The sequence below is a fragment of the Rhinoraja longicauda genome, chromosome 10 (genome assembly GCF_053455715.1).
Source record: "Rhinoraja longicauda isolate Sanriku21f chromosome 10, sRhiLon1.1, whole genome shotgun sequence".
NCBI lineage: Eukaryota > Metazoa > Chordata > Chondrichthyes > Rajiformes > Arhynchobatidae > Rhinoraja > Rhinoraja longicauda.
Window position 1 is genome coordinate 49,300,594 of NC_135962.1, and position 14,533 is coordinate 49,315,126.

The following is a 14,533-nucleotide window of genomic DNA, read 5'->3' on the forward strand; positions in this document are numbered from 1 at the left end:
CAAACTGCGGCACGGTGGCGCAGCGGTTGAGTTGCTGCCTTACAGCGAATGCAGCGCCGGAAACCTGGGTTCGACCCCGACTATGGGTGCTGTCTGTACGGAGTTTGCACGTTCTCCCCGTGACCTCCGTGGGTTTTCTACAAGATTTTCGGTTTCCTCCCACACTCCAAAGACGTACAGGTATGTAGGTTAATTGGCTTGGTAAATGTAAAAATTGTTCCTAGGGGATATAGGATAGTGTTAATGTGTGGGAATCGTTGGTCGGCGCGGACCCGGTGGGCCGAAAGGGTCTGTTTCCACTCTATCTCTAAACTAAACTAAAATGTTTCAACTCTTGATTTGACCCTGCCTTGGTGGCATTGATTATCGAACTCAAACGGAATGAGACTGCCTCCAACATTGGGAACATTGATATGTTGTAGGAAGGAACTGCAGATGCTGATTTAAACCGAAGGTAAACACAAAATGCTGGAGTAACTCAGCGGGACAGGCAGCATCTCTGGAGAGAAGGAATGGGTGACGATTTCACCCATCGTCACCCATTCCTTCTATCCAGCGATGCTGCCTGTCCCGCTGAGTTACTCCAGCATTTTGAGTGTCTGAGGAAAATTGATATCGTTTCTTTGATTTGCCTCACAACTTTAGCATCACAGTGGAGTGGAATACTATTTTTGGAACAACACTGAAACTGCAATATAAATACAACTTGTTCATGTGAAAAGATGGAACTGTTTCAATTAATCCTTTCTCAGGTATATTCACCCCCAAGAAGTTAGCTGGAATAACTCCTAGTTGACAGTTTTTTGGCAATAGGATCTTCTATTTATAGGCAGGGTAATGCTGCCACCTGAATGGGCAGTATCATAAAAGCAAAACCAGCACACACAGCAGTGGTCCAACACAGATTTCACTTCACAGACATTTTTAGAGTATTATATGCAGAACAGCATTTTTGGTGGGTTGAAATGTCATTTTTGTCAACTTTGCGGAAATTTTAATGGAATGGTTAAGAAGGATCTATAAATATATATATATATATAAAGAGGATAGACACAAAATGCTGGAGTAACTCAGCAGGTAAAGCAGTATCTCTGGAGAAAAGGAATAGGTAACGTTTCAGGTCGAGAACCTTCTTCAGACTCGTACACAGCTGTGTGTCTTTGGTGTGCTGTTTATCTTTGGTGTAAACCAGCATCTGCAGTTCCTTTCCCCCCCCCCTCCATACACATACACACACACACACACACACACACACACACACACACACACACACACACACACACACACACACACACACACACACACACACACACACACACACACACACACACACACACACACACACACACACACACACACACACACACACATATCTTGTTGGCACTTTGAATATAAATATGGTAAAATCCCATGTTTAAAAATGAAGTCTGTGATTAAAAATGACAATGGAAAAAGTGTAACTCCAAGTTTTTCTCGATTTCATGTGGATTACATCCGAAGTACTTTGGAAATTAAGCTACGACAAAGGAGCAGTGCCACATGTTGTTGTACATAGTACATATTTACTATTCCTATTGATTTCAATATGAGAGAGAAGTATTGCAATTCTCTGGTGCAGCAGATTACTGCCACAGACTAATTAGTCCATTACTTTTATAACATACCCTGATTATATTGTTACATTAACAATCCTATCAAGAGGAGTTACAGTAAACCCCAGCATTGGAGTAATTCCTTTCATTGCAGTACATTATGCACTCACAAGGGGACCACAATCTTAATTATACATTTAATTTAGAAATATGTTTTATGAGGAAACTGAGATGCGCCGTGTGAATGGAATGATTTGGTTTGAAGTTCCCTTTAGCCCGAAACATGATACTGTTTATTTTCTTTAATAATTCATGACTGTTGTTGCCTGGGAACAGTTATAAATAAAGAGTTCTGCGTTTCCATCTTAAGGAACTTCTGCCTCAGTTATTAAAGGAAGTTAAATAGAACTTCGAGCAATGAATCAGACAGATTTCTGTAGCCACTGGAAGAATGCCTTGTGTTTTGGGAATCAAGGATTTTTCACATTTCGATGCCGCAGTAAATGTTCCATAACATATTGTGAAAATGTGTCATGAGAAGAAAGACTGAGGGCTAAGCTCCAATAGTCTTACAACAAAAGCAGACTTATAACTGAAAGATTATAATGGGAATGGGTTGTAGTGGGAATTGCATTAATCTAGAAATTAATTTACAAATATGCATATTTATCAATTAATACATTGATTTGCAATTTCATTTGAGTGCATTACTAAATTAATAAATATGAAGATTTATAAATGAATAATTTAAGGGAATTGGTTTTTGATTAATTTTCCGAATTATTTAATTTCGAAACTATGTAATGCTTGCTCCAAAATTGCTTCATACACCACAGAGCTGGAAAACCTAAGTGCCAACGCTATTCAGCAATATGTCAAGAGTTTCTGTGTCTTGAATCCCTGTATGCTCCTCACATTGTACAAAATGGAACATTTCTTACAACTCATCAAGGACACGAAGGATGTCAACGTTGGGGAACAGATTTTCTCTTCCACTTTGGTTACGGAGTGTCACTGCCAAATATTCTCCGGTCTTTCACCTCAACGGTTTGATTCAGAGATTTTGCTGCATTCTGACCCTTAAACAGTGAAAGGCTTGGATAGAATGGATGTGGAGGGGATGTTTCCACTAGTGGAAGAATCTGGGACTAGAAATCATAGCCTCAGAATTAAAGGATATTCCCTTAGGAAGGAGATGAGGTGGAATTTCTTTAGTCAGAGGGTGGTGAATCTGTGGAATTCTTAGTCACAAAAGGCTGCAGAGGCTAAGTCAATGGATATATTTAAGGCAGAGATAGATAGATTCTTGATTCTTACAGGTGTCAGGGGTCATGCGGAAAGGGCAGGAGAATGGGAGTAGGAGAGAGAAATAGATCCATGATTGAATGGCGAAGACTTGATGGGCCGAATGGCCTAATTCTGCTCCTATAAATTTATGACCTAAATCAGTTGCGGGTCTTATAGCTTATGTCAAAAAAAAGATCCATTCATTGTCTAATTCAGACAAACAAGAAAAACCCTAGGGTTAATCTCTAGTTTATTACCAAAAAAGACACAAACTGCTGCAGTAACTCGGCAGGTCAGGCAGCATTTCTGGAGAACATGGATAGGTGACGTGCCAGGACCAGCCCAAAAATGTTGCCTATCCACATTCTCCAGAGATGCTTCCTAACCTGCAGAGGTAGTGCAGTACTATGCATCATCTTCCTTTGTAAACCAGCATCTGTGGTTCCTTGTGTCTCTAGTTAATCCAGATTGCTCAACTGAGAGCAATGCTGGAGGGTCCTAATGGGAGAATGGGAAGAGTGTGGAGTACCGCACATGACTGAAAAATCCCAGGGATTATGAGGAGAAAACATTGGTTATAAAACATTGGTTTGGCCAATGCTGCAAGTGCAAACAGTTCTGGTCCCACGTCGTTGGAAGGAGGTGAATGAATGAGAGAGGGTGCTGGGGAGATTTACCTGTTCATTGCCTGGGCTGCACCATTTCGGTTATGAGGAGAGACTGGATAGTCTGGGTTTGATTTCGCTAGAGTGAAGGAGAATAGGGGGACATAATAAGGTTACACAGAATTATAAGGGGCATAGATAGTAGGAAATAGAAGGGTCTCGACCCGAAAGATCACCCATTCCTTCTCTCCAGAGATGCTGCCTGCCCCGCTGAGTTACTCCAGTTTCTTGTGTCCATCTTCGGTTTAAACCAGCATCTGCAGCTCCTTCTTACACACAGGTAGTAGGAAGATTTTCCCCATAGCAGAGTATCTAAACCTAAAGGGCAAAGGTTTAGGGGAAGGAAGAAGACTTTTAGAGGAAAGTGGCAGAAGAATCTTTTCACCCACAGGGTGGTTCAAATCTGGAGCACACTACATGAATGGCTTAGATAAGCATTTGAATTGCCAATGCATAGAAAGGTTACAGATGAAGTATGGTAAATGGGATTAGTGCAGATAAGAATTTCATCACCAGCATGGACACATTGAGTGAAGGGCCTGTTTCTTGTTGGATGACTCTAAGAGCACATGATTAAAATTAACAATGATCCTTACTCCACGTGGCTATTCAGTGACTTGTTCTGGAAATAAATACATGGAGGCTTGAGGAAGGCATATTCATGCTCAGCTTTGATGCTTTGCACAGCTGTAATGATGAGACTCACTATCGAGGCTCAGTCGTGATAAAGAACCATGGGGTTAAGACATTGGAGGGTTAACGACACATGCAGAAATGTAATGATCTATCACTGGAATAGAAAGGAGGTGAGAAAGAATTGCGGAAGAAAATTAACAATAAATATGTAAAGGGATCGCTCAGACTCAAAGAGCTGTCCCACTTAGGCGATTTTTTAGGCGACTGCCAGCGACTGTCAAAGTTGTAGCAGATCGCCAAAATTTTCTTTTACCCGTCGACAATGACCACGACAATGCCGAGTCAGGTTGAGATTACACCGTCTTCGGAAACATCGTGAAATTCCCAATCTGTCAATGTTTCTCCGACGTCCTAATTTTCGCTGAAATCACTGACAAGTCTTTAAGTACTTGAGAGTTTTGAAATATAACATCTTGCCCGGGTTACTTGAAAACCAAGCTTCACGGTAACAAGGCATAAACTGGATTGACTTCCAGTTTACTAATAGCAGTATTAATAAATTTAATTTTAAAAGTGGTTGAATGGATTTTTGTGCGGAGCGTGGGCATTCTTTGAAAATGTACGGCAGATGCATATCTGGTTTCTGGGTTGCATATCTGGGTTGGGAGCCTACTTTAAATTTAATCGCTGATGACCATAAACATCGCAAAAATTCCCACGCTTACCTGACCGTCAAACTGTCGCCTCCAATCTACCTGTCAAATGCCCTGACGGTAAATAAATTGGTTAAACACAAGTATTTTATGGTATCTTCAAATGGCTTTACTTAATTTAATATTACGTGCTTCTAAATGCATCTAAGAGAACCTAGCAAACCTGGGGACAGCATGCGACAGCGCCCGCAATAAGCTATAATACCTGGCGACAAGCCAGCTGTCGCCGAGAAATTTCATACCGGATGATTTCTCAGCGACGCGCCGAGATCCACTATGATTCTTTGAAGACTCCTCACGATCATGCCCGCGACACCCCGGCGAACTGTCGGCGACAGCCTAGTCGCCGGCAGTCGCCTTAAAATCTCCTGTGGGACAGGCCCTTTAGTCAACAATGAAACATACAAACAGCAAAGATGGATTTATATGCCAACATTTTGGAAGAGTTTAGCAGCTAAAGGGACAATTGGTGAACTCACTTTACCTTTCAATTTAGTCAAAATCATTTATATGGATTTTGTATAATTTGCTGCAGTTTCACAATTATTTTGCATTACTTGATCAAAAACCTAAATTGGTGCTAACTACCAAAGCAAAAAATCTTGCTTGGAATATTCAAGCATCATTATAATATTTATTTATCATGTCCCAAGTGAGAGTTTAGTGTATCTGGGTGATACACTGAAGAACTTGATGCATAAGATTGATTTTAATTTTCAAATCATTTGGTGTTTCATAATTTTTCAGTCTGTCGTCGTGTAGCATTCCAACGGCTCATATTACTGTTTTACCATATGTCTAAATACTTCATAATTATGTTTTGCAAAGTGAGTACTAAAGGCTTGCAATCTATCAATGTATGTTGTTATTTGACAATAAAAACAATCAACATTGGGGTAGCATGGTGGCGCAGCGGTAGAGTTGCTGCCTTGCAGCGCCAGAGACCCGGGTTCGATCCTGACTGTGGGTGCTATCTGTGCGGAGTTTGTACGTTCTCCCAGTGACCACGTAAGTTTTCCCCGGGTGCTCCGGTTTCCTCCCACACTCCAAAGACGTACAGGTTTGAAGGTTAATTGGTTTTGGTAAAATTTGTAAATTGTCCCTAGAGTGCAGTGTGTACTAGTGTAGTGGGGATCACGGGTCGGTGTGGACTCGGTGGGCCAAAGGGCCTGTGTCCGTCCAATATCTCTAAAGTAAACTAAAATAAACTAAGATTTTTCTGGTCGGATACATTATATAACAAGCACCAAAATAATTAATCCCTTGTCACAATGAATACAGTTTTGGAACATGAGTTTAGATGTGTAATGATGGTGTTTCACTTTTGTTAGATATCTACTGCATGGAAACAGGTCCATTGGCTCACAGAGTTCACACTGATCATCAACCACGCATATTGACTAATTTAACAATAATCTAATCCTACTTTATTCTTTCCATATTGCCATGAATTCCCCCCTGATTCTACTTCTCACCTACACATAAGGAGCAATTTACAGTGGCTAATTACCCTACCAACCCGCTCGTCTGTGGGGGAGAAACCAGAGCACCCGATGGAAACCATAGAAATATAGAAACATAGGTGCAGGAGTAGGCCATTCAGCCCTTCGGGCCAGCACCACCATTCAATATGATCATAGCTGATCATCCAAAATCAGTACCCCGTTCCTGCTTTCTCCCCATATTCCTAGATTCCATTAGTCCTAAGAGCTATATCTAACTCTCTTTTGAATACTGCGCAATCATAATGAAAACGTGCAAACTCTATTGAGATAGCACCCTTGGTCAGGATTGAACCTGGGTCTCTGGCACTGTGTCAATGGCTCTATATGCCCCATTACTTTATTTTTACTATGTTTCCTTGAGCTGTGAAGAAATCATCTGCAATATAATCAGGGACTTTGACTTTCTGAGATGACATGTTCACTATGGTAGTAATGTCTGATAATTGCAGACTCGTTTGTTGTATCCATGCATATTGGAATAAGATTAGAGAGCAACGTATCGAAGAATATTCAATAAAATCAACCCTGATCCTATGCCTCAAATCCATATGGGCCCAACCCCATCACTGTTTCCCTTGATAGACACAAAATGCTGAAGCAACTCAGCGGGACAGGCAGCTTCTCTGTAGAGAAGGAATGGGTGAGACGTTTCGGGTCGAGACGTTTCTCTCCAGAGATGCTGTCTGACCCGTTGAGTTACTCCAGCATTAGAATATCCATTGACTTGGCCTCCACAGCCTTCTGTGGCAATGAATTCCACAGATTCACCACCCTCTAACTAAAGACATTCCCCCTCATCTCCTTCATAGAAACATAGAAAATAGGTGCAGGAGTAGGCCATTCGGCCCTTCGTGCCTGCACTGCCATTCAATATGATCAAGGCTGATCATCCAAAACAGTACCCAGTACCTGCTTTTTTCCCATATCCCTTGATTCTGTTAGTCCTAAGAGTTAAATTGAACTCTCTCGTGAAAACGTCCAGTGAATTGGCCTCCACTGCCTTCAGTGGCAGAGAATTCCACAGATTCACAACTCTCTGGGTGAAAACATTTTTCCTCATCTCTGTCCTAAATGGCCTCCCACTTATTTTTAAACTGTGACCTCTGGTTCTGGACTCCCTCAACATGGGGAACATTTTTCCTAAAGGAACGTCCTTTAATTCTGAGGCTATGACCTCTGGTCCTAGACTCTCCCACTAGTGGAAACATCCTCTCCACATCCACTCCATCCATGCCTTTTACTATTTGGTACGTTTCAATGAGGTTCCCCACCCCCCCCCATCCTTCTAAACTCCAACGAGTAGAGGCGCAGTGTCGTCAAACGCTCATCATATGTTAACCCACTGATTCCTGGGATCATTCTCGTAAACCCTCTCTAGATCCTTCCTCAGATATGGGGCCCAAAATTGGGTCAGGTAGCAACTCTGGAGATAAAGGATTGGCGACATTTCAGGTCGGAACCCTTCTTCAGTCTGAAAATGGGGGGGGGGGGGGTTTAAGGGGGTGAAGAACTGGAGGCGACAAAAGGCCAGGAGAAATCAGGGTCGGCAACCGATGACCTCAGGCAGGGAGGTGCCCCGGTAGGCCAATTGTTGTCCATGGAAGGTGTGATCTCAAGAGGGATACATTTTTGCAAACTGTGGAACTAGTTAAACAACTAGAGTGGGCTTAAATGGGGAGAGCAGTGTTAGCAGAAGTTACTTAATAATTATAGAATTCAACATTCACACTGTTGGGCTGTAAGATACCAAAGTGAAATATGAGGTGCTGTACCTCCAATTTGTGCGTGGCCTCACTCTGAAGAAGGGTCCCGACCCGAAACGTTCCCCTTTCCATTTTCTCCAGAGTCGCTGCCTGACTATATTGCGTTATGTCTTTCTATATAAATAAGTTGCGTCTTTCTATATAAATAACAGTTGGTGAGGATTCAAATCCCCTTTGCTGTAACTGGACAGGTTTGGTAAAGGGGGTGCAATTTTAGTCGAAAGCCTTTAGTACGGTAGGGTGCTGCACTTACCAGCTTTCCATGGATTCAGGGGCTCCACTGACCCCGACACAATCTCCTCCCCCAAAGGGAACGAGACCCGCTTTTTTGATTTAATTTTCCACTCGCTGTTTGGGCTTCTCTCTTGTTGCCCGGGGCAGCTATCTTTGACACCCACGCCGTCCAACTGCACAGGGGCTTGTCGATCTCCAGCGTGGACATGTTCTGCTGTGCTCATTTCATTGCTCATGGTCTGATGTGAAAAACACAGCCGGGCACTCTCTCGTTTCACTGAACGATCCATGTGATACCTTTGCTTCTCTTTAATAATTTAATATCAATCTGAAGCGGGTGAAGCGAGTTGTCTGTGAAGCTCCGCACCTTCCCCTTTATGTGCAACGACGGTCTCTAAAGAAGAGGTGAGTGAAATAGGCGATGCTCTCCAAAAGCCTCGAGATTTGGGAACGTTTCACTAGATTAGAAAACAGCAAGTGCAACACCATTGTTCAAAAGGGGAGGGAGGCAAAAAGTAGAACGCCACAGGTCAATTAGTTTTAGAACTGAGTCTGAGAACAGGTTTGAAGCTAGTTTCAGGCAATACCTGATCCACTTGAGTTCCAGGATGGTACAGGGCATCCAGCGGTCCACTCCACCAACACCTCAATCCAGACATGTCGACTCGTGAACACGTCATCCCTTGCTCTATTATGGTCTGCTTACCCTAGTAGTATGGACCATATGTTGTATTATTCATTTTGTATGTTTAATAGTTGGGGTGTTGGGTTAATGTGCCTGTAAAGTTGTTACCAATATGAATGTCGTTGTTTCATTCTCAGTGCGTATGCAAATTAAGCACTCTTTACCCTTGACTTGACTCTTAAACTTCATAACTTTTCATTGGGAAACGTGACTTCATCCTAAAGAATACAAGGAAAACAAAATATGAATCCATAGGAAGACACAAAATGCTGGAGTAACTCAGCGGGTCAGGCAGCATCTCTGGAGAGAAGGAATGGGTGACGTTTCGGGTCGAGACCCTTCTATGAATCCACTTACAGGCAGCATTAGAGTAGCTGCCTTACAGCACAGAAACACGGGTTCAATCCTTACTACGGGAGCTGTCTGTATGGAATTTGCACATTCTCCCTGTGACCGCGTGGGTTTTCTCTGGGTGCTCCGGTTTCCTCCCACACTCCAAAGACGTGCCGGTTTGTAGGTTCATTGTCTTCTGTAAATTGTCCTTAGTGTGTAGGATGCAAAACTGTGATAACATAGAATTGGTAATTGTAGATTGACACAGGCTCAGTGTGATGAAGGGCTTCTCTCCACACTGTATCTCTAAACTAAACAAAACTAAACATGTACAAGTTGGTGTCACAAGCCTATACCACTATTCGATAAAATCATGGCTGATCTAACAGTAACGTCAGCTCTCCATTCCTGTCTACTCATGTAGCCTTTCACTCATTTGCTGATCAAATATCTTTCTTAAAAAATATTCAAAGATACTGCCAACGTCACTCTGAGGAGAATTTCAAAAACTCATAACCTTTGAAACCGTATTGCATCACCTGCTGTTATCTGTCCTCGTCTATATACTAAGACTCTCGTTTGTTTGTTTGTTTGTGATCGAACCACAGCCAAAACGGTGCACAATAGCGCAACAATTTTAGGCCCACCTTACTCACCATTGTCGCTTTAATGGTAATGCAAGTAGTTTTATAGAAATCGGTGTTATATTTTTAAAGTTATTCACATTTTAATGTTTAAATTTATCTCCTAGGGAGGGAGAGGGGAGGGAGGGAGGGAGGGAGGGGGGGATGGAGGGAGAAGGGGGTTGAGGGGGTGGAGTGGGGGGGAGGGTAAGGGGGGAGGGGAAGGGGAAAGGGGGGAGGGGGAGGGGAGGCGAGGGGGGTGGAGGGAGGAGGGGGGAGGAGAGAGGGGGCGAGAGGGGAGGGGGCGAGGAGAGGAAGCTGTACCAATGCAGGAGAGTTTTGGGCCCAACGGGTCCACTTGGTCTAGTATTCTATAATGTCTTGAGATTTGATGGATTTGATTGAGAATCTAGTAAGAGATTCTTTCCCTGGTCTCCTCCTGAATGTCTGCTTGTACTGAATAAAGACATGTCACATCGAAATTCCCTCTCCCCTGTCTCTCAGTCTGAAGAAGGGTCTCGAACCGAAACTTCACCCATTCCTGCTCTCCAAAGATGCTGCCTGTCCCACTGAGTTACTCCAGCATTTTGTGTCTACCTTCGGTGTAAACCAACATCTGCTGTTCCTTCCTACACATTTCATCTGCTCCACTGCAACATTTTCGCAAGGTGTGCCTACTTTGAAGTTCTCTCTCCGATGAGAGTTCTGCAACACATTCTCTCCTTCCCCCCCCTCTGTGATTCCTCCTGCTCTCCAACTCCATCTGTCGTTTTTATATCTTGCCCCTTCCATATCTCTAGACTCCCTCTCCCCTGACTCTCAGTCTGAGGAAGGGTCTCGACCCAAAACATCCCCCATTCCTTCTCTCCAGATATCCTGTAACACTGTCCCCCTCCAGCATTTTGTGTCTATATTTTTGTTCTGGTCTTTACTATCCTCCAGTTTAATCCCCCCATACATCTACAGCTCAGGTCTCCATGTGGCCTATTCAAAGCCACAACAATGCGAATCAGCCCGTTGCAGGTTTTCAGCATTAGTTAAAATGTAGGGATCCAGGACAGAAGAAAGGGGAGTTGGAAGAAAACCATTGAACAAAATGAGCAATTTACATGAAAAGATACGGACCATTCTTATCTTAATTCCACAAAGTTTTACAAAGCAACGATGATACAATACATGAAACTTAACTCACTGCTAAAGATGGACTGAAAAGGCTGGAATAACTAAGCAAGTCAGGCAGCGCCTCTGGAGAAAAGGAATCGGTGACGTTTCGGGTCGCGACATTTCTTCAGACTGAGAATCAGGGGGAATGGAATTGAGAGATATAAAAGTCAAATAGAACAAATGAATGAAAGAATGAATGCAAAAAGCAACGATGATCAAGGAAAGGTGGAGCCCACAATGGTCCATTGTTGGCTGTATGGTAGGTGATAATGAGTTATTTAGACAGTGAAACTCAACAGGACAACAGTGAAACTAGTACGACGCCTAGGCTGGGAGAGGGACGGAGAGTGAGGGGACACAAGAGTTAGTTGAAGTTAGAGAAATAAATATTCATACCGCTGGCCCAAGCAAATTATGAGGTGCTGTTCCTCCAATTTGCATTTGGCCTCACTGACAATGGCGGAGGCCCAGGACAGAAACCCAGTGCTAACTGCTGAAGCAAAACATCTTGCTTCGAATATTCATGACCATTATAATATTCCATGTGAGACTTCACTCTCTGTGGGTGATACACAGAGGAACTTGATAAGCAAGATGATTTTAATTTTCAGATTGCTGTTTTATCACATTTTTCAATGTTATCCTGCTGTTTAGTGTTATTAAAAACAATTTAAAGACCCAGGATATTACAATTTTTGTTGTTGTTTTAAACATGCCAGAAACACTCAGCAGGTCAATGCTGTCTGACCAGTGGAACATTTCCAGCATTTTCTAATTTTATTTCGAAACTTCCTGCATCCACAGTTTATTATTTCTATTAACTAGGGATATTAGAATCTGATTCTGCCATTGTTACTTTCTCACCCCCTTCCCCCCCCCCATGACCTCTTCCAATTTTGTAACTGCATTAAATGGACAATGTCCAAGATCTCTGCTCTCTGCTAATTCTGGCATAAATAATCACCAGATTTGATCTCTCCATGAATTTTTTTTAAAAAAACTTGCAGGAGGACTTCTGAAATACCAAATGAAAATGCTGGAAACACACAAGTGCTTCAAGATTCCAGGTGTAAATATCACCAACGGTTAATCCAGGGCCAACCACATTAATGCCATGGCCAATAAAACACATCAATGTCTCTTTCATCCCCGCATCCCTGAATCTTTAAGTTGCATTAGCTCCAGAACGTGCAACGTGCACAGTGAATAGGCTAGGACATGGCATTGGAATACTGCAGGAAAATGTGGTCAACAACTGGTTGGAATGACAGAAAAGCAGAGTGCAGTGTTTGCAGACAAAATGTCTAGGAAGGAACTGCAGATGCTCTGAAGAAGGTTCTCGACCTGACAATAGACAATAGACAATAGGTGCAGGAGTAGGCCATTCGGCCCTTCGAGCCAGCACCACCATTCAATGTGATCATGGCTGATCATTCTTAATCAGTACCCTGTTCCTGCCTTCTCCCCATACCCCCTGACTCCGCTATCCTTAAGAGTTCTATCTAGCTCTCTCTTGAATGCATTCAGAGAATTGACCTCCACTGCCTTCTGAAACGTCACCTATTCCTATTCTGCAGGCATGCTGCCTGACCTGCTGAGTTACTCCAGCATTTTGTCTCTATTTACCTAGTAAGAATTTCATTGTTCTATCTGGGGCATACGTATGACAATAAAACACTCTTGACTCTTGATTTCACTCACTCTGATCGGATACTGGTAAGGAATGCCAAGCAGGCCAGGCCATGTTAGTGGAGAGGGAAAAGCAGAGCCAATATTACAGATGGATCAGCTACCAAGGAACAGGATACAAGGACTGCATCCCTGAATTTAATCTATCAGAGACTTACCTTCTGTCCATTCCACCCTCTGCCATCTTCTCTGTAACTTTAAACTGACTTTGTTTTCTTTCGTACTCAACTCTGATCAAAGAACTTTGACTTTTGTTCTTATTTAATACATCCCTTCTATATTGCCATCCTCAAATCGCTCCTCATCGCTATTCACTTTCTTAACAATGACCCTCATAACCTGTGTAGGATGGAGCTGTAGATGCTGGTTTACACCGAAGGTAGACACAAAGTGCTGGAGCAACTCAGTGGATCAGGCAGCATCTCTGGAGAGAAGGGACAGGTGACATTTTGGGTGGGAAGTCTGAAGAAGGGTTCTGACTCAAAACATCACCAGTTTATTTTCTCCAGAGATGCTGCTTAGAGTCATAAAGTCATAAAGTGATACAATGTGGAAACTGGCCCTTCGGCCCAACTTGCCCACACCGGCCAACAATGTCCCAGCTACACTGGTCCCAATTGCCTGCGCTTGGTCCATGTCCCTCCAAACCTGTCCTATCCATGAACCCTTCTAATGGTTTTGTAAATGATGGGTTAGTCCCTGCCTCAACTACCTCCTCCAGCAGCTTGTTCCATATGCCCACCACCCTGTGTGTGAAAAAATTACCCCTCGGATTCCTATTAAATCTTTTCCCCTTCACCTTGAACCTATGTCCTCTGGTCCTCGATTCCCCCTACTCTGGGCAAGAGACTCTACCTGATCTATTCCTCTCATGATTTTGTACACCTCTGTAAGATCACCCCTCATCCTCCTGTGCTCCGTGGAATAGAGGCCCAACCTACTCAACCTCTCCCTATAACTCACACTCTCTAGACCCGGCAACATCCTCGTAAATCTTTTCTGAACCCTTTCAAGCTTGACAATATCTTTCCTATAACATGGTGCCCAGAACTGAACACAATATTCTAAGACGTCGGTCTCACCAACGTCTTATACAACCGCAACATGACTGCTTGATTCGCTGAGTTGCTCCAGCACTTTGTGTCGAACTTTATAACCTGTTTGATTATGCTTGTAGTCACAAACTTCACTATCTCTGTAAGTAACAGTATAATTTCAGTAATAATACCTTGTGACATTTCTCTCTGTGCTAAAAGCTGTATATAGCCTGGTGAATATATATACCCTCAGTCAACAATGGACCATTTTACATTTCCTTGATCATCGCCTGCTTTGATCTGTCGTATTCACACCTTACCCTTCCAAATCTCTGGTCTCCCTCTCCCCTGACAGTCTGAAAAAGGGTCTCGACCCGAAACATCACCCATTCCTCCTCTCCAGAAATACTGACTGTCCCGCTGAGGTACTCCAGCATTTTGTGTCTCTCTACATTGAATATGAATTTGCTTTCTCTATTGCGCATTAGATCCAGAGCATGTTGTGTGCACAGTGAATAGGCACTGGAATACTGCAGAAAATTGTGGTCAACAACTGGTAGGAATGAGAAAAAAAAGCAGAGTACAAAGTTTGTAGACAAAATGCAGA

General features: G+C 42.9%; 1 protein-coding gene across 1 annotated transcript in view; it reads right to left on the minus strand.

The window, feature by feature from the left end:
* The window catches only part of LOC144597687 (protein phosphatase 1 regulatory subunit 37), a 193,833-nt gene extending 185,202 nt beyond the window's left edge, over positions 1-8,631 (minus strand). Inside the window, exon 1 of the mRNA XM_078407218.1 lies at positions 8,415-8,631. Within this exon, the coding sequence (XP_078263344.1) occupies positions 8,415-8,631 (217 nt within the window). The remainder of the gene's footprint in view (positions 1-8,414) is intronic.
* Between the last annotated feature and the right edge of the window lie 5,902 nt (positions 8,632-14,533).